This window comes from Convolutriloba macropyga, chromosome 8 (genome assembly GCF_964194025.1).
Source record: "Convolutriloba macropyga chromosome 8, txConMacr16.3, whole genome shotgun sequence".
Taxonomy (NCBI): Eukaryota; Metazoa; Xenacoelomorpha; order Acoela; family Convolutidae; genus Convolutriloba; species Convolutriloba macropyga.
Window position 1 is genome coordinate 3,149,473 of NC_134475.1, and position 20,898 is coordinate 3,170,370.

At 35.2% G+C, this 20,898-nt stretch overlaps 1 protein-coding gene across 3 annotated transcripts in view; it reads left to right on the top strand.

The window, feature by feature from the left end:
• The window catches only part of LOC142344391 (MAGUK p55 subfamily member 2-like), an 87,809-nt gene that overhangs the window by 50,104 nt on the left and 16,807 nt on the right, over window positions 1–20,898 (top strand). For all 3 annotated transcript variants that reach the window (XM_075395999.1, XM_075395997.1, XM_075395998.1), the window contains 3 exons: window positions 14,213–14,568; window positions 15,615–15,864; window positions 20,714–20,892. In XM_075395999.1, the coding sequence (XP_075252114.1) occupies window positions 14,213–14,568; window positions 15,615–15,864; window positions 20,714–20,892 (785 nt within the window). The remainder of the gene's footprint in view (window positions 1–14,212; window positions 14,569–15,614; window positions 15,865–20,713; window positions 20,893–20,898) is intronic.

Consider the following 20,898-nt stretch of genomic DNA (forward strand, 5'->3'; position numbering starts at 1 on the left):
ACAGATCACCTATAGCCTCCTCCCTCCCCCCGCAATCATGGCAAATATGACATATTAGGGGGGATTTTTAAATTTTAATTTCTGTAATCGATCTGACAAATTTTATAGCAGTTTTACTAGACCTGTTTTTTAACTGCTCTCGAATTATGTTTCTTGTAGTTATTTTGCTCTTTTTGCTCTTTCCAAGCAACCTTTCATCTGAGTGATTTGACTTTTCAGCTAACTTATTTGACGCTTAGTTCTTTAAATTTGTGGGATATAAATTGCATTTATTTAGAACTTCAAACCGATGAGATCAATTGCCCTTACGAATTGGCGGCGGTTTAGAACCAATAGTGAAAAGAACGAAAATCATTAGTGCGCCGAAAATTGTTGTTTAATTAATCAAATTCAGTCGAATTCATGGTCGGTTATAAATTTTACCCCCAGCTTAATGAGGCGAGGCTAAACTCTAAAGCCCCCGGCTGTTTCAGGTTATCACAGTTATCAATCATTCAGGTTCTCACTCCTCAAGAGCTAATCGGAGCCATACAGTTTAGATTAATTGTTTCAAATAATCACTGGTCGATTTTTAGTTTCTGCTTGATTTTTCAGAAGTTTTTGTAGATACATTTTGATCTTACATGAGTTTTTCTAGCAAACTGTCTAACGTTTCGTTGTTGGTTTCTACGATCTCAATAATCTTTTTATCTTCCGTTTGCGTTAAACCTTTTGGATCTTCATTATTTTTTCTACACTAAATCAAAATTGATCAAAACTCTCGAATGGAAAACAGGATAATTTTAAATATTAATGATCAAAATTATTAATAGACGCAAAGCGCTAGCTGGGGCTCTTATTTGCCTTCTGTTGGTATTTTAACATTCGAAGAATCTGAATTGTATTCGGGCGCTGTCTTTTTAAAGATATGTTCACACATTTTTATGATTTTTGAAGTCAGTGAAGTGATGATTTTGGTCACGCCGAAACAGGATGTGGAGCCGAAAAGCGAGTGGTTTTGCGGCGTGATTTTTTGTAGTAGAGTGAGAAAACGGTGTTTGAACAAAAATTCACTTTCTCGATAGTGGTTTTTTGTTCACATGCGGCAATTTGACTTGATTTTACTGTTTTTTTTCGTCTTTTAACGGATTTTTTTCTAAATGGTTTTCAACTCATAGTCCATTCTTGGTCTGCATTTTTTGTCAAGTCAAAAAAAATTCTTCGATTCGTTCCAGGACTTGTTTTTTGTTTCGTCAAGATTTTTGTTAAGATCATATTTGCTTTTGATAATTTGTTCATGCAATTGGATGAAATCTTATGCAAGTCCTACTTTTTGCGATTTTTGACCGATCGATATTTTTTGTAATTTATGCAAAACCATCCTTAGAAAGTTGTTGAAAAACAATCGAAAAGAGATTTTCAGATTTTTTCTCGTCAAACTATTGAGACTATTAGGGTTCCAATTTCTTCACATTTTTGGCCACCTCGGATCTAAAATATGATTATATATTTTTTATTAATAGCCGCCGTCAGTCTCTCAACGGCTATTATTTAGGCGCTCTCCTTTTTTATTTTTGCTCTACCTTTTGATCGCGTTTTCTGTTTCACTTGTGTCACGATTTTCTAGTTAGACTTCTTAAATACTTCACTCAGTGTTACAACTGAATGGATTTTAAATTCTTTCGCGCATTCAATTACGGAATGTGGCGAATACAGTCAAAGTCAAAAGATCAAGAACAAAAAAGAGACGGGATAAACCGATAAATCCCGGTCATTAAGTCATTGAGAATTAGGTTACCAAAGTTCATTAGAGTTATTGCTAGCTTCTATTGGTATTAAGCTTATAAGCTTTCAGTTTAGTAGCTGAATTATGTTTTGCTAAAAATGTTAAAATTGTTAACGGTAGTGTTATTGATCTGAAGATAAAGAAGGATTGCTGAATTGTTCGGTCCGAGTTTTTTGGCTGGAATTTATGCTAAGTTTTTGAAAATTTTGACTAATATCAAAAATGGCACCAAATATGCTTTTTTAGCCCCTTTACTTAAATTTTGCTGGAAGAAGACACCTTAAAATTGCGGTAATATTCTTCGAAAGTTCAAAAAGAGTGCTAATTGTACACCTGTTGGCTTTGAGTCCTCTGCAATTACAATTACAAGTTTTCCGCAAATTTAAACTCTTAAACAGTTAAATTTTTTCGCTAAATTTAGCTTTGCAACAATATCATGGCTGATTGATCTCAACATGGATCCTTACGGTTAAAAAAATTTAGATTTCTATGGGGCGCGGCTTTTTTAAAAATTATATTTCAACATAGTTTTATATTTAAATTACTGACAAAAATTTCACATCAGGGCTCAATTATTGACAGTTTATTTACAAAAAATGAGCTCAACGACCATATTTTTTGGTTTCAGAGTGAGTTCATGTTTTTTTTGGCTGAGCAATTGTTCTCGTAAAATTTTATGGAATCCTTGTTTTGTTTTCATTTTTTATACTTTTTGTAGTCCAATTACTTAGTCTCCCTAATCAAAGATGCAATTTGGTTTTTGAAGAGGTATATGACAGGTTATGTGTTTAAAAAAGTGTCGATGAACTTCGGAACTTCGCCTCTATTTTATCTTTTTTCTCTGAACTTCTGGCTTAGTCTCAGTAAAAACTGGCTGAAACCCATTTCCTTTCAGTTATAACTTTTTGTCTGTAACGGTTTTATATTCAACTAATGGTTTCTTGGTTTTGATACTACGAGCTATCAATTTTTATTTTGATATTTGAGCAAATCGCACATTAGAAGGTCATTTTGATTGCGTGTCAAATTATCACATTGTTGACGGCTCCAATTCAAAGCAAAGCTGGAAAATGCAGAGCGTTTAAAAAGGCGCATCTGAATGTTGTTATTGTACATATATCTGATACTGATAGTTCTACATTTCTTCCCCAGGACGTATAGCTGAGTCTATTTAAAGATTTCAATTCATAGATATTTGTTTTATTGACTTTCAAAATAACTTTTAAAAAAAATTTCAACTGTCTGCTTTTTGCTTTCTTTTTACTCCTCATGTAATTCAATCTCACTAATAAGAAGTCTTAAATACTTTTGTTGATTCAACTATTTTGTTCTCGGTTCGTTATGTGTTTTGACTATGGCTTCGACCATTTAGTCTCATAAAAAAATTTCGATATTTTTATGCTGTTAATTTGTATTTTTTTTGTTGTAGTTAATTAGTCTTTTTTATAGGGAAAACTTGTTGATGCTCACATGAGAAGCAAGTGATAATTGACAGTTCTTGCAGATAACATCTTAGAGTTATAGTGCCTTGAGCACTGTGTTGTTTGAAGTTTTGGCTTCTTGTATTTGTTATTTTCTAGTCTCCTGACTTAGTCTTATTAATAAGAGGCCCAATTGGCTTCCTGAGGTGTTGCACCCTAATCCATCTCTTTTTCTTGGATGTTGGAATCGTATGTCGGTTATGGCTTTTGAAAATATTTCTTATCAAAAACATGTTCGGATTTCTGATCTTCGCCTTTATTTTAAATCTTTTTTTCGTTCGATATGTAGCTTTTACTCTGTAAAGACAGGGCATAACTTGTTTCCAGTGAGCTGTTATTTAATATTTATAACGGTTTCATTTACAACCATTTATTTCTCGGCTTTGTTACTGTTGTTACTACGAGATTTCATAAAATTACATACGAGATTTTCATATATTTGTACATTTTAAAGGATTTTTGTTTTTTTTATATATATTTATAACGTTCATGGGAGGTGCCATCGGTATTGAAATATTGCGCAACTGATCATTTTTAATGCTCTTAGTAACAAGTTTATGGTTTTAACGGCTTGACTGCCATTTTCGCGCAAATCTTAATTGAAATTGAACTTTTTTTTATTTTGCTGGTATTTGTCCTTCTTTTTGTAGTTGTGTGACGTGCACTGAATAACGACAGGTCTAAATTGCTTCCTATGGAGGTTTAAATGAGCATTTTTGTTATTTCACTTAGCATCTAAAGATATTGATCCATTTGAAATTAGTTGTTTTCAAAAATAGGAACGTTTTTTTGAACTTCGCGCTTTTTTGTCATTTTTTGTCTACCTGTTACCCAGTCGCATTGATGACAGGTCCCATATCTTTTCCAATGAATTATAGGTTAATTTGTTTTGCTTATTTTTTAAATCTGATTCCAGTTTGATTTTGTTTTGATTTTAATATAAACATGGTCGTAACTAATCTTTGTTATTTTATTATTAGTCTTTTCCGGTAATCCTTTTAACAACAAGTTTCATCGGCCCTCTAGCGTGGAAGTATCGTATTGCATTAGTGGCTTAATGAGCGATACGTATGTCAAGAATGTGGATGAGTGGGGTCGGAACATTGTGCGTACGCACATTACCGAGCCTCCTTGTTTTTTTTTTCACTTTAAATCTCACTGCAAACCACCTAGAAACCTGCAGGCTACCCGGTGGCCGCACCCGATAAAAAAGGCTATAACGGAATCGTTATAATAGAATAGTTGGTCGAGAGGAATTCGTCCTACATTTGACGTTTGTTTTCAAAACCTTTTCCTCAAAGTTATTGTTTGTTTCACTGAAAACGTAACTGTTACTTGCTTACGTGACAAACAAAATATATTGGACAAATTTGCAACTATTTAACTATTTCAACCGAACGAAAAGGTCAATTCAAACTGCTTACCAAAATCTATAATACTCAACAATGAAAATGAGTGAATGACTTGTGTATCCTGATAGCGGAAGAAATGGATGACTGAATAATTTGAAGCCGTTGTTTTCAGTAGAAAATTCTTCAAAAAGAATGGAAGCAAAATGAGATGCACGATAGTGTAGTTACTGGTCGACTAGCAAGCTGACGCAGCCATGGCTTGATTTTGTTCAAAAACCGAACTGAGATAACATCAAGGATTTTTATCTATAAGTTTGCACATTGTTTATTTAACGTGTAGGAACAGTATGTGCGAAGAGTACTCCTTGTTGATAGTAGTAATACTAATTCCCTTCTTGGTCTAAAAATCAAGGCTAAACGGAGCATCTTTTACAGGCATCTTTAGCACTTGGGTATTTATATAAAGACATCTTTCATATTGCTCGCTATTCTTGCTTCTTTCCTTACTAAATGATTCCGTTTCCTAATTTTTCGTAATTGTTCACAAAGTTCTGTCAATTTTCAGTTTTTGGTCGTTTTTTGTATGTTCAGCTTCCCTCTCTATTGGGAATGACCATTACTTAGTATAGAGAGTCTACGATTAACGCCCCGTGCGTCATTTGAGAGCTTTTAGTTTGTAGGTTATGTTACGATGGTGTACCTTAATTTTTCCTCTGATTCGTTTAAAATGTTTGATACACGCTTTGGTCGTGAATTTTTACCGTAAAAAGCTTGATATCCAGACTGAATGATGTAATTGGACTTCCACTCATTGATGGGAAGGGAGGGGCCAATCCTGTGCACCCTATTGTTGATACAAAAGACGCCTTTGTAGATAATTTTATCCTGGAATATAGTGTAATTTGAGGCCATTTCTGCTTCAATGCTTTCAAGTCTGCATCGATTAAATGTTGGACTGCGACGTTTATTTTCCATGCAGTAGGATATTGAAAAGGCCACAATCTGATATCGACTGACTTATTTTTAATAAGACTAAATCACCAGTACCTCAATGCTGCATATTTCAAAATAACACAGTGGCTCGTAAATTATTTTACGAGACTATAAAGACATTGGACTGACGGTGCTGCTGACGTACTGTTTCTGTTCAATTTTTGCTCAGTTTAGAGCTTTTTTCTTTGTGATTTATTATTTGATGCTATTTTGCGTCTGAAGGCAATGAATTTTTATCAGAGTGAGTTCATGTTTTTTTTGGCTGAGCAATTGTTCTCGTAAAATTTTATGGAATCCTTGTTTTGTTTTCATTTTGTATACTTTTTGTAGTCCAATTACTTAGTCTCCCTAATCAAAAATGCAATTTGGTTTTTGAAGAGGTATATGACAGGTTATGTATTTAAAAAAGTGTCGATGAACTTCGGAACTTCGCCTCTATTTTATCTTTTTTCTCTGAACTTCTGGCTTAGTCTCAGTAAAAACTGGCTGAAACCCATTTCCTTTCAGTTATAACTTTTTCTCTGTAACGGTTTTATATTCAACTAATGGTTTCTTTGTTTTGATACTATGAGCTATCAATTTTTATTTTGATATTTGAGCAAATCGCACATTAGAAGTTCATTTTGATTGCGTGTCAAATTATCACATTGTTGACGGCTCCAATTCAATCAAAGCAAAGCTGGAAAATTCAGAGCGTTTAAAAAGGCGCATCTGAATGTTGTTATTGTACATATATCTGATACTGATAGTTCTACATTTCTTCCCCAGGACGTATAGCTGAGTCTATTTAAAGATTTCAGTTCATAGATATTTGTTTTATTGACTTTCAAATTAACTTTTAAAAAAAATTTCAACTGTCACCTTTTTGCTTTCTTTTTACTCCTCATGTAATTCAATCTCACTAATAAGAAGTCTTAAATACTTTTGTTGATTCAACTATTTTGTTCTCGGTTCGTTATGTGTTTTGACTATGGCTTCGACCATTTAGTCTCATAAAAAAATTTCGATATTTTTATGCTGTTAATTTGTATTTTTTTTGTTGTAGTTAATTAGTCTTTTTTATAGGGAAAACTTGTTGATGCTCACATGAGAAGCAAGTGATAATTGACAGTTCTTGCAGATAACATCTTAGAGTTATAGTGCCTTGAGCACTGTGTTGTTTGAAGTTTTGGCTTCTTGTATTTGTTATTTTCTAGTCTCCTGACTTAGTCTTATTAATAAGAGGTCCAATTGGCTTCCTGAGGTGTTGCACCCTAATCCATCTCTTTTTCTTGGATGTTGGAATCGTATGTCGGTTATGACTTTTGAAAATATTTCTTATCAAAAACATGTTCGGATTTCTGATCTTCGCCTTTATTTTAAATCTTTTTTCGTTCGATATGTAGCTTTTACTCTGTAAAGACAGGGCATAACTTGTTTCCAGTGAGCTGTTATTTAATATTTATAACGGTTTCATTTACAACCATTTATTTCTCGGCTTTGTTACTGTTGTTACTACGAGATTTCATAAAATTACATACGAGATTTTCATATATTTGTACATTTTAAAGGATTTTTGTTTTTTTTATATAATTATAACGTTCATGGGAGGTCCCATCGGTATTGAAATATTGCGCAACTGATCATTTTTAATGCTCTTAGTAACAAGTTTATGGTTTTAACGGCTTGACTGCCATTTTCGCGCAAATCTTAATTGAAATTGAACTTTTTTTTATTTTGCTGGTATTTGTCCTTCTTTTTGTAGTTGTGTGACGTGCACTGAATAACGACAGGTCTAAATTGCTTCCTATGGAGGTTTAAATGAACATTTTTGTTATTTCACTTAGTATCTAAAGATATTGATCCATTTGAAATTAGTTGTTTTCAAAAATAGGAACGTTTTTTTGAACTTCGCGCTTTTTTGTCATTTTTTGTCTACCTGTTACCCAGTCGCATTGATGACAGGTCCCATATCTTTTCCAAAGAATTATAGGTTAATTTGTTTTGCTTATTTTTAAATCTGATTCCAGTTTGATTTTGTTTTGATTTTAATATAAACATGGTCGTAACTAATCTTTGTTATTTTATTATTAGTCTTTTCCGGTAGTCCTTTTAACAACAAGTTTCATCGGCCCTCTAGCGTGGAAGTATCGTATTCCATTAGTGGCTTAATGAGCGATACGTATGTCAAGAATGTGGATGAGCGGGGTCGGAACATTGTGCGTACGCACATTACCGAGCCTCCTTGTTTTTTTTTTCACTTTAAATCTCACTGCAAACCACCTAGAAACCTGCAGGCTACCCGGTGGCCGCACCCGATAAAAAAGGCTATAACGGAATCGTTATAATAGAATAGTTGGTCGAGAGGAATTCGTCCGACATTTGACATTTGTTTTCAAAACCTTCTCCTCAAAGTTATTGTTTGTTTCACTGAAAACGTATCTGTTACTTGCTTACGTGAATTTGGGGACAAATTAAAGACAAACAAAATATATTGAACAAATTTGCAACTATTTAACTATTTCAACCGAACGAAAAAGTCAATTCAAACTGCTTACCAAAATCTATAATACTCAACAATGGAAATGAGTGAATGACTTGTGTATCCTGGTGGCGGAAGAAATGGATGACTGAATACTTTGAAGCCGTTGTTTTCAGTAGAAAATTCTTCAAAAGAATGGAAGCTAAATGAGATGCACGATAGTGTAGTTACTGGTCGACTAGCAAGCTGACGCAGCCATGGCTTGATTTTGTTCAAAAACCGAACTAAGATAACATCAAGGATTTTTTTTACAAGTTTGCACATGGTTTATTTGACGGGTAGGAACAGTATGTGCGAAGTTTTCCTTGTTGATAGTAGTAATACTAATTCCCTTCTTGGTCTAAAAATCAAGGCTAAACGGAGCATCTTTTACAGACATCTTTAGCACTCGGGTATTTATGTAAAGACATCTTTCTTGTTCATCGCTATTCTTGCTTCTTTCTTTACTAAATGATTCCGTTTCCTAATTTTTCGTAATTACTCACAAAGTTCTGTCAATTTTCATATTTTGGTCGTTTTTTGTATGTTCAGCTTCCCTCTCTATTGGGAATGACCATTACTTAGCTTAAATTTTTTTGCAAGACTTTCAAAGTTTTTAATAAGTTTCATTGTGACTAGATATTCTTTATTGGTTGTGAAGTTTACATTAATACAAATCTTTGTTATCAAACTTTGATTCGGAATCAAAAGTTTTTGCTCATTAAAGGTTCAAACAAGTGTTTTCTTGTTGAAGAATTCTTCATTCTTCTCAATCGCTCTCTATAACATCAGTCCTGTTCTCCTCAAATTTCAGAATTCTTCTCGTTTCAATCTTCATTGAACTCTTGAAAATTATTCATGTTCTCCCCGCTCGTTGGGTGAGACAATATTTACAAACTTAGTATAAAGAGTCTACGATTAACGCCCCGTGCGTCATTTGAGAGCTTTTAGTTTGTAGGTTATGTTACGATGGTGTACCTTAATTTTTCCTCTGATTCGTTTAAAATGTTTGATACACGCATTGGTCTTGAATTTTTACTGTGAAAAAAGCTTGATATCCAGACTGAATGATGTAATTGGAATTCCACTCCTTGATGGGAAGGGAGGGGCCAATCCTGTGCACCCTGTTGTTGATACAAAAGACGCCTTTGTAAATAATAATATCCTGGAATTTAGTGTAATTTGAGGCCATTTCTGCTTCAATGCTTTCAAGTCTGCATCGATTAATTTTTGGACTTCGACGTTTATTTTCCATGCAGCAGGATTTTAAAAAGGCCACAATTTGATAACGACTGACTTATTTTTAATAAGACTAAATCACCAGTACCTCAATGCTGCATATTTCAAAATAACACAGTGGCTCGTAAATTATTTTACGAGACTATAAAGACATTAGACTGACGGTGCTGCTGACGTACTGTTTCTGTTCAATATTTGCTCAGTTGAGAGCTTTTTTCTTTGTGATTTATTATTTGATGCTATTTTGCGTCTGAAGGCAATAAATTTTTAGGCAGAGATATCTTGGCTTCAGTTAATAGGCAAAAAATATTTCAAAAGAAATTTCTTTGAAGATTTGCTTGAAGAGATGATGAAAGTTACTCGAAGCGAGACGATTTGGTCCAACAAATGTTTGCGTCTATCAGAATTTTTATAAATTTTGCAAATACAATCGAGCCACATGCTCGGTGACGGTGTCACATTTTTAATCGATTTAGTTAATGCTGTGCAAAGAATTGCATTTTTTTTAAAAAAAAATCAAATTCTGAAGAACGGGATCACTCAAACTTTTAGTGATTTCCCGGAAAATTAACAAACTTACTGGTTATTAATTGTTCTCGAACGACATTTGAAGCAATAATTGTAAACCTGCATTTATTTTTAATGCAAAATTCTTGTCTGACCATTTTTCCGCTTTGGTACTCGAACTTTTTCCGACTTCTCAAGTTACTTTTCACGCTTCTCTTTTCATTTTGACTGATCTCAATTGCTTTCACTCCGATTGTTGCTGAACTAAAAACAATTGTAGCATGAGAAAGCGCAATGTTCCGGTAACCGGATGGTTCAGTTTTCTGTCAAGGACTCCGCAGTTCGGAGTCCTCACTGGTCGGATTTTTTCCACCAATAATAAAAATTGTTCTAGTCTACGGCACCTGAATTAAATTGACCCGTTTTTCGCTCGAGAGCAATTTGTCCAACGCTCGTCAGTTTATGTTTTATCTTGAAACTAACAGGCCCGCCAAAACCATAACAAGAAAATCATTTACACTTAAAGAAGGTTAAAAGAAATAAAGGTTTCTGTTTCGCACCAACTCGGGTTCCAACCGATGCCCCTCTTTTAGCAGCCATAGGTCTCGCCACTTAAGCTATCTATGCGTATTGCACTTGTCTTTTGCTCTTTCTACAGAAAAATTTCTGGACCTTGGCTTGCTTGTTTTTGTTATACCGAATGCTTAATGAGCGAAAAAAATGTGCATATTAGGAGCTTAAAATGATAGTAAAACGCGTCTCAAAACGCATGTATTACGTTAAGTTGCATGATTAAGGACCCCTAAAACATGTTATGATAGGAGCGCTGTTGACCATTGTGTTCAATTGCGACATTTACTATAAAAAAGGACGATTAGACAATACGACTAAAACTGCTCAAAACTTAGTTTCATAGCAATTTTTTGGAAATTGTAATAGAAAAATAATTCAAACTTCAGATTGGCAGTCCTCCATCTATCGAACTGCGCTATAACCACTACAAACCACCGTTTCTCACCATAGCTTTTATCTTATCAATAAGTATATTTCAGATTGAGAGCATTTGAGATTACAAACATCAAAAAGTAACGCGTGAAAAACTTAATTGAAAGCTAAGTGTTCTAGATTGGCGGAGAATCTTTAAAGCTAAAACTTTGCAAAAAAACACATTTACAATAAGAATTTCAAACTTAGTTACTGATTTACCCAGGACAATAACTCCTCCCTCTGGGCGAGCATACTTTCAGCTCCTACCTGCCTCGTAGAAACCGCACCTGTTAACACTCTTTTGTCCAAGATTCGCTTCTCAACCCATTTACTTTGAGTCTTTTAAGTCATTGACCTTCTCGATATTTTCACTTAACCATGGTGCTCAATGTGGCTCTTAAACATGCGCTATGGTGGCGGAAGAAATGGATGACTGAATACTTTGAAGCCGTTGTTTTCAGTAGAAAATTCTTCAAAAGAATAGAAGCTAAATGAGATGCACGATAGTGTAGTTACTGGTCGACTAGCAAGCTGACGCAGCCATGGCTTGATTTTGTTCAAAAACCGAACTAAGATAACATCAAGGATTTTTTTTACAAGTTTGCACATGGTTTATTTGACGGGTAGGAACAGTATGTGCGAAGTTTTCCTTGTTGATAGTAGTAATACTAATTCCCTTCTTGGTCTAAAAATCAAGGCTAAACGGAGCATCTTTTACAGACATCTTTAGCACTCGGGTATTTATGTAAAGACATCTTTCTTGTTCATCGCTATTCTTGCTTCTTTCTTTACTAAATGATTCCGTTTCCTAATTTTTCGTAATTACTCACAAAGTTCTGTCAATTTTCATATTTTCGTCGTTTTTTGTATGTTCAGCTTCCCTCTCTATTGGGAATGACCATTACTTAGCTTAAATTTTTTTGCAAGACTTTCAAAGTTTTTAATAAGTTTCATTGTGACTAGATATTCTTTATTGGTTGTGAAGTTTACATTAATACAAATCTTTGTTATCAAACTTTGATTCGGAATCAAAAGTTTTTGCTCATTAAAGGTTCATTAAAGATTGGCAGTCCTCCATCTATCGAACTGCGCTATAACCACTACAAACCACCGTTTCTCACCATAGCTTTTATCTTATCAATAAGTATATTTCAGATTGAGAGCATTTGAGATTACAAACATCAAAAAGTAACGCGTGAAAAACTTAATTGAAAGCTAAGTGTTCTAGATTGGCGCAGAATCTTTAAAGCTAAAACTTTGCAAAAAAACACATTTACAATAAGAATTTCAAACTTAGTTACTGATTTACCCAGGACAATAACTCCTCCCTCTGGGCGAGCATACTTTCAGCTCCTACCTGCCTCGTAGAAACCGCACCTGTTAACACTCTTTTGTCCAAGATTCGCTTCTCAACCCATTTACTTTGAGTCTTTTAAGTCATTGACCTTCTCGATATTTTCACTTAACCATGGTGCTCAATGTGGCTCTTAAACATGCGCTATGAGAGGCCCCTTAAACATGCAAAAATTTTGTCCCATTTCAGAGCTCACGCGTTTAATATATAGGAGGATAGGAAGGATAATAGGAAGGATAGGATTAGCATTTTTCATCCCCCAAACACACACAGGAACATAAAACGACTCAGCGTTACAAGATAAGCTCTCGAAAAAAGGCGGCATTTGGTTGATTAGAAATTTTCATGTCTACAAAAGCGAGGGTACCCGACACGTGTTCGAATCCTTGAACCTCAGAATAGAAGTCCTGCATCTTACCAACTGCACTATAACGACTAATACCACCGTTTCTTACAATCACTTTTTATGGCATCAATAATCAAATTTCAGATTGAGAGAATTCGAGATCACACAAAAATAAAAAAAGTAAAGCGTGAAAAACTTAGTTGAAAGCTAAGAGTGCGTTAGATTATCGCAGAATCTGTAAAGCTAAAACTTTGCAAAAAAAAACGTTTACAATAAGATATTCAAATTTAGTTCGGGAGCATTAAAAAAACACGTAGTACCCAGGAGTACTTTCAAGGCCTCTTAGCCTCGTGGTAACTGCACCTGACTAACAGTCTTTTGTCCCAGGTTCAGTTCTCTTCCATTAACTTTGAACCTTCTAGATCACTGACTTCTCTCAATATGTGCGCTTAACCATGCTGCTCAATGCGGCTCTTAAACCTACGCTTTGAGAGGTCCCTTAAACATGCAAAAACTTTGTCCCACTTTAGAGCTCACGCGTTTAATATATAGGATTAGAAGCTGTATCATAAGGAGTAGCAATAGGTTAAAAAACACGAGAACTGCCAATTTATTGCAGGACGTTGTTTTTCATACCTAAGTGAAAACAAAGACAAGACATAAGTGTGGAAGAACAATGAAAAAATTCAAGGCACATCTTTTAAATGCAAAAGGGTAATGTTAAGTCCTATTAATTGAAGACATAAAAACTCCAATTACAATTTTTCAAAGTAGCGGATAGCGTTCTACTATCCTTCAAATAACATAAAGAAGTAATTTCTTATCATTAGCAAATATCGGTTTATTGATTGGAAACTTTTGTTGAAGTTCGTACTAGCAATTCGTATCTAACAAAATTCCTAGGCAAAGTTCCTATCCTAGGCAAAAAGTAACAACGTAATATTTGAACAAAATGTATTTGATCTTTCAACATCTCAAGCAAAGACAAATTTCAGAAACAGGATAAAAGGACAGAGAAATTGTCCCCAGAATCAAAATTTCTACTGTCACTTTCAAATTATACTTTCTCATCCAACTCTGTACGTAGTTCACTTTAACAACTTGTATATTTGGCTTGAAGTACTCAATCGACATAATCGTCATTTTTTGCACCTCGACTTAATCAGTCAAATTGATTTTTGTGCGTGATAGTGCTGTAGATGAGAGGAGAAATTCTTTGCAGATTTGAAATTGACACGACGTCAGTTCTAATGGTAACGCTAGTATCTCTCGAGGATGTGTGAAATAGGTATAAACTTTGGTCTGAGATAGAAATTAAATTCTGAGATTGTAAGTAAGTATTTGCAAGGTAAAAGTATGGAGTACAAAACCAAAAGTAATTTGAAATTTTTTTTGCGCTTTTTTCGATTTTAGTGGCTATTTGAATTGAAAAATTTACTTGTGACACAGTTTACTCAGGTCATTTATGGATCAAGTTTAAATTTTTTTGATCTTTCTCTTTTCGAGAAGTGCATTATGAGATGAAGAGGCTCGATTTGGTGTACAGCCTCATTGAATTTAAACCTATGACCCGATGATTTGATTTGAAAATTTAAGCTGAGTTCATTTAAGCCATTTTTTGTCAAAAATCGCCTGTGAATTAGTGACTACTCATAACGTTGTCGAAAGTGTAGCTGTGGTTATTTCAGTGGCAATCGGGGACGTGGTTCGGGGCATGGGCGACTTGCAGTACAACGCAGGTGCCAGCATGAAAGACCTCATCTTCCTTCGATCTCTGCTAGAAAACCCAGTTATGCACAGAATAGTAAGAACGCACGATTCTCTCGATCCCAATCAACACGCCCAAGGATCAAGCCACGATGCTCACTACAACATGCCTGACCATGATCACTACGTACAGCCTCCGAGGAGTTTCAGACCTGTGCCTGTAGATGGGAATTTGTCTGGATTGAGTAAATCGGTGGCTGAGGATCTGGAGCGATTAGGGAAATATTACAAAGAGGCATCCTACCTGCAAAGAGTACTCTCGTCTTTCGAGTTTATAGTTAGTAGACAAAAATGGTTGTCTTGTGTTATTTGTGATCTGATTGGACTACAATAGAATTGCAGGAGCTGCTGAAACAATGGTACTGAAAATCAGTCAGACTCAATACAAAATGCCTTGATTTTATCTGAATGATAGCATGCTAATTTTTTTAATACTGGTAGTAGAGTTTCTCTTTTGCCCCAAATTTCGGCTATGTGGCAGAAATGATTAGTTAAGATTTCAAAAGTTTCTCATTTATAATATGATCATTAATAGCCGCGTCAGCATTTCCAGGTGGCTCCTAATTTTTTTTTAACGTCAAACAGATTTTTGTTTCGTCTTACCCTGACTTCTTGGAATTGATTTTTTCAATGACTTCAGTGACTTCTACTGCTTTGCAGTTAAAATTTGTGTTCGTGACGTCATTTCTGTTTTTAGGTCAATTGCGTGACATACCTCACTCAAAAAATGACTTCTGAACTCACTTATGGAACTTCAAATTTTATGAACATTTACTACTTAAAAGTCAATAGTGTACATCTAAGTAGTGCCAAACTTATATGCCCTAATTCCTGAGTAATAGAGTCTTGAGTTTTAATATCGAATATTAATTTTGAAAAAGTTCCATTAGGGCTTTTTCCTTGTAGAGAAAATGTGTCTCAGAAAAATGACAGTCCGAATCTAACCCAAAAAGTTTAGTGGTCTATTAAAAAGCTGGTGGTCGATCTGTCAATCTTATTTCCTTAGTTGTTTCAATTCATGGTAGGCCACAAGCGTCTATCGCGGCTATTTTCCGGCAATCTGCCGGCTATGTTAAATTCTTTCGTGGATTATTAATACCTATAACACACCAAAAAACTACTGCCGTTTATTTTAAGGTGCCTTAAAGAGCAATTGCTTTAACTTCAGTAGTATATAAGCTAGAAAAAGGCTCTATTTGCATAGAAAAACATCTCATGTGGAGATGAAGGTAGTTGAGCTCTTTATCATTTGAATCTAAAATGTAGTTAATTACAGTAGGATTAATTCAAGTGTTTATTTAAGTAATGTATTCTAATCTGCAGGGAGTGGCGAGCGCGCATGATCAGATAGCGGCACGTGTCTACGACGAAACGAAAATGCTCCCCGATCAGTTCGACGAGTTAGCCTTAAATGACCCCACAGACACTTCACCCGGAGCAGTGCAGGCGGTGAGGGTGGTGGGGTTGCGCAAGACACCGGGAGAACCTCTGGGACTGACTCTGAAAGTCGAGGACTTCACAGGACAGCTGAAGGTGTCGCGTATTCTTGATGGGGGAGAAGTTGATAAACAAGGTTTCTATTTATTATTTTTAGACCCACCCCGTTCGCTCGCCCTTCCTCGTTTTATGACCTACAATTGTAAGTTATCTTTATCACACTCGATTAAGCTAAAAACTGGAGATTCAAAAAAGCGAGCGATGTTCAATTCTTCCATCTATGTTTGAGACTTTTGGGACCCTTTTGCTGATCCAACAGTTTTCTCCTCTTTAGGTATCTCCCCTTTTGTGTAAAAATGTATGTGCTGGTTGTGTATTCATAAAAAGGGAAACAAATGCTGTTACTATGTAACTGTGTTAAGAAAAGACCAGCTACCTGGGGTTAAAAAAGTTTGCCTAGTAAGCTGGGGAGGAGGAACCGGATCCAACGTTAGCTGATAGCTCTGATTGCTTGCACTGTTAATCACTTTTCCTGTCTAGTCTAATATCTTATAGACAAGCAGGCAGTGATTAAATAGTTGAGTAAATATTTAAAGAAGATAATTAAATCTAAATTTAAAAAGAGCTGCTTTTGAGCAGATATTGAATTTCGATAAATTTTGTAACGTAGCAAAAACAAAAGCAAAAATTAGCCGCTTCAGATAGTTGATTTTCGCCAACTTAAAAACTGCAAAAATACATTTTCACTTTGACGAGCCACTTCAGGACACTAAGCACTAAAAAGCTCTTATAACCAGCTTATAAACTATAATGAAATTTAACGACCACTTCGATTTTCTGTTGTTGTTGTTGTAGTAGCTGTCACACAGAGCTGCAATTCGCTGGTATTTTTGGTGGGATACCGGCGCTTATTGCCGTTTTTAACTGGTGCCCTAGTTGCATATGTGTCATAATAAAAATAGATGTATTAGTAGTAGTGTAACTGCCTATACGCAACTTGCTTGTGGTGCAGCGACCTTTCTGCATCTAGGTCATGGTGAATGACATGAGGTCCCCGGGTTAGGGGGGCCAGGAGCGGCATCCTCAACTTTAGGGAAAGGGTTCAAGGAAGGCGGATTATTCTGTGCAGCGTGGTCTTGTTAGCTTGTTAGACTGATGGTATTAAGTCCAGCCAGTTGGCTACCTCTACTAGTCTTTCCCACAGGCCAATCACTTTCAGGTCCGTGGTGTTCTTACTGCAGTTGAAAATGTGGTTTACGTCATGCGGTGCTGCTTCATATTTTGGACAATGTTATCAACATTTTTACAGATCCTACTCAAGTAAGAGTTTAGCAAGGGGGCAGTGTTCAGTTCTCAGTTGTGCTAATCAGATACATGCAATTCGTGACAGCGTTTGTTCTTCGTCTGCTATCTTTGATGGAGGTGTGCTTAGTTGCTTGCTGTCTTTGTTCAACTGAGTTTGGGCCGTGTGGCGGTGGATACTTTTTAGCGCATTTTTGTTTTGCAATTTAATAGCTTTTTGTGTGCTGTTTCACGCGGTCCCTATAAGTAACATTTGTGTCGGTCTCATGGGTGAAATTTGTGACGAAAACTGGTTGAAAAGGTTGTTTTATGATCAGCACGGTGGTAATTGCTCTGCCGGCTTGAATTTGCTCTGCAGGCTAGAAATTGCTCTGCTAACATTTCTGCGTGAGCTTTAGCAGGCAGCATTACACCTTCATGGTATAAGTCATTGATGTCAGACATATTTACACAGCCTGTAATTTTTACTCTTCGACTTTCTTGCTTTTACCGTTGAAAAACCGTTGAAAGACCACTTTTACCGTGACAATATTTAAAAAAAAAACAAGACAGGGCAACAATACAGTCCAAATACTTTGGATTGTAGAAAAAACAACTAGAAACTGATTATAACTCAACAGTTCTTTGGTTTCATTATAAAGTATGACTGCTGTAAGATTTAGATTGATACTGTGTCCACTACATTCTGCGTGGAGATTGTTCTTCGTGGATTGAAATAGCGAGTTGTTTGTTGTAATCGGTGCCCTCATTGCAATCCAGGCTTGGTTATTTGCGTTCGCACATCCACATAGAAAACTTTTTTAAATTTCACATAATGTTAAATAACTCAATTGACTAAATGAATTGAGCAATGCCGCGATAGGTGGCATATGAGACCTGCCATTAATGATACTAAGAGACAAGACAAACAACGAAATAAAATATCAAACACTAATTACGACCAATACTCGATGTCTATTTATTTAAGAACACTTTATAACAAAACCAATAGGATCACATAGAACCTCAACTTAAAAAGTTAAGTTGTCTTTCATCGAAAACGTTATGGGAATTGTACTTAATGAAGCTAGGTAATAAGTCGACCAAAAATATTAAAAAAAGGACAAGTTCAAAATTAACTTTTTCAAACCAAATAATTTCATAGCAACCATAAGCTTTCAACTAAAAATTATTAAATGGGTTAATTTCAAAGGAAGACGTTACGACTACAAAACATCAAACATAGGCATAACCAAAATTTAAAAAGTATTGTTAAAAGAGCACAGTATTGAAACCATTAAAACCATTATATAAGTTCACTTGCGCCTGTTATGAACATCAACGGGCCCTCTTTTTAAAGGGGACTATATAGACCCGAATATAAAGCAAACAAAATTTTTAAAAATTGCCGAAGCCATCAAACTGTAAATTAAAAGATGAAATCAACCGAGAAATTAGAGTTTGCTTCACCAGAAAATGGCGGGGATCTCGCAATATTGATTTCACGTTAAACAAGAAACAAAACCGGTAAAGTTTATCGATACTTTTATGGAAAGTGGACTTTTCCAAAGTCTAGACTTTTTCATTTCGATTTCCATGTAAAAAAGAGTTCCATACTTTTTCAAAGTATGGAGACTGGACTTTTTCTTATGAACTTTTTCAAAGTCATTAAAACGATTAGCCATCAGTTTTAACCTTTGATTATGTCAACTTCTATCCCCATAAAAAGGTACTTAGAACTGTCAATATCCAGAATTTGCCATACGACGACGTGTAAAAATCAAAAGTTGAGATAAGTTTTGCGAGAAAACTGTCGAATCTTTGAAACCATAATCTACTCACTGAAAACAGTAAACATGCTTAATTGCTCCTTCTTTCAATGTCTATGGAAATAGTCACTAATGAAATAATGCGGCAAGACACCAACATATACCATCAAAAATAGACAAACATCCAAAAAGCAGACATTTTTGAAAACTCGTAGTATTAAAGCCATAAAAACCATTAGTTCAAACCTAATATAAAACTACTATAAAGAGTATTTTTCTCTGTGAATAGCATGCCACCTGACTTTACTGGGACTAAGCTACAATTTGACGGAAGTAGGATAAAATGTGGCGTATTTGAAAACTTTCAACGTTTTAAACAAGTATGTCCAAAGTCATAAGAGCCATCCATTAGCGATGAACAAAAATTATTATGGCCTCACTGATACTACTCGAGGAAGCCGATTGCTTCTTTGGTTAATGGGACTAAGTTTTGAGCCTGCAAAAAGGACGCAAATTTGTACAAAATCATTTTTTTGAAGCCCTAAAAACTAAGAGCTGTTCTGAAGATATATATATATGTTCGTTGGGCATCTTTTGCGCGTAAGTGGCATCTGTCATTAATTGAGTCTTGAGATTAAACAATTCGGGTCTGTAACATAATTAAAATAATTGAGTCAGCACCCCTATAGAATCCGAAGTTGACTGTGGAAAGCGACGTTGAGAGCAAAATTTGGTAGTCCTGCAACTCATTGCTGCTTTTTTTTTCGAAACACTTAGTTTTCCAAAGAGAAAATAAACAGATCATTTTTCGGGAAAACTTCAACATCTGAAAATAATTAATGTGTTTTGATAAATAATCGATTCAAATTTACGAAAAGCTGCTGAATATTTCATTCGAGAACACTCATGGGAAACGGAAGTTAAAATAGCCCTCTTCGAGAATACGAAGACGGTGTTAACATTTTTTGTTCTGTAGTTGCGGTAAATTTCAACAAAATGGGCTAAAGAGGCACATTTGGTGGCATAGTTGATGAAAAAGGCTGAATTATTAAAAATTTTGAGCTAAAAAGTGAAAACGATTCAGCAAAACTCTCGTTTCTTTAAAGGTTAAATCATTAACCCTCTCTTTAACAATTTTAACATGTTTGTTGAAAAATTGATGAACTCCTCAGCAGAAATTACGAAAAATGTGAACAAAAGAACGGAAATCAGGCAAATGTTCTCAAAATTTTAAAGCGCCATAACTCCTCAGAAAAATACAAAAAAAAATCTTTTTAATTACATATTCTACGCAAGATGCGCCTTCCTCTAATAATACTACCCACGACTCTCTACGATGAATATATCAATGGGCGAAAATTGATTGAACAAAAAAACCCAGTTTTGCATATAGTCACCTCTTCCCCTTTCCCGGAACACAAAAGTTTTGATGATATGCTAATGACTTTTTTTCTCTTATCAGAAGTGATTAGATTTTTTTGTGTCAATTTAAAGAGTAGTTCATTAAAAGTGAGCATCCCTGGTTAAATGCGCTTTATTAAAGCTCGCTGAGTCATCGCCACAGTTTTATAAAGAGGTATTGAAAAGAATGGAATTTTTCACAGAATTATGAAATGTGTAAGAGATTCAATAATGCAACTGAGAAAAAGTAACAACTGAAATTTCTTGATTACGTTCAATTAAGCTGAGTATGAGGGGTTCACTCAAGTCAAATAATATTCGAATCCTTTTTAAACAATGCTGCTTTAAACTGATCTCTGCTGCTCGGTTTTAATAGTTCGCATTAATAATCGGGGAGCATTCCGAAGAATTTATTTTTTGAATCAGTGTCTGAATATCTTTTGAACAGTTATAATTGGCAGTATTTTGTTGGCATAGTTAAAGGGAAACTATTTGAATATCACATATCTAATAGAATGTATTTGTGTGCTCCAGGTCTTCTGGCAGTTGGTGACGTTGTGCTGCAGATCAACGGACTGGACTGTGACGGGGAGTTTGTGAAGCTACCCAATGGGGACAGACAGCGAGTGAGTGAGTACCTGAAAAACTACAATGGGGATCTCAAACTGGCCATTCAAGCACTCTCGGAGGAGGACAGACGATACCACACACAGGTGAAA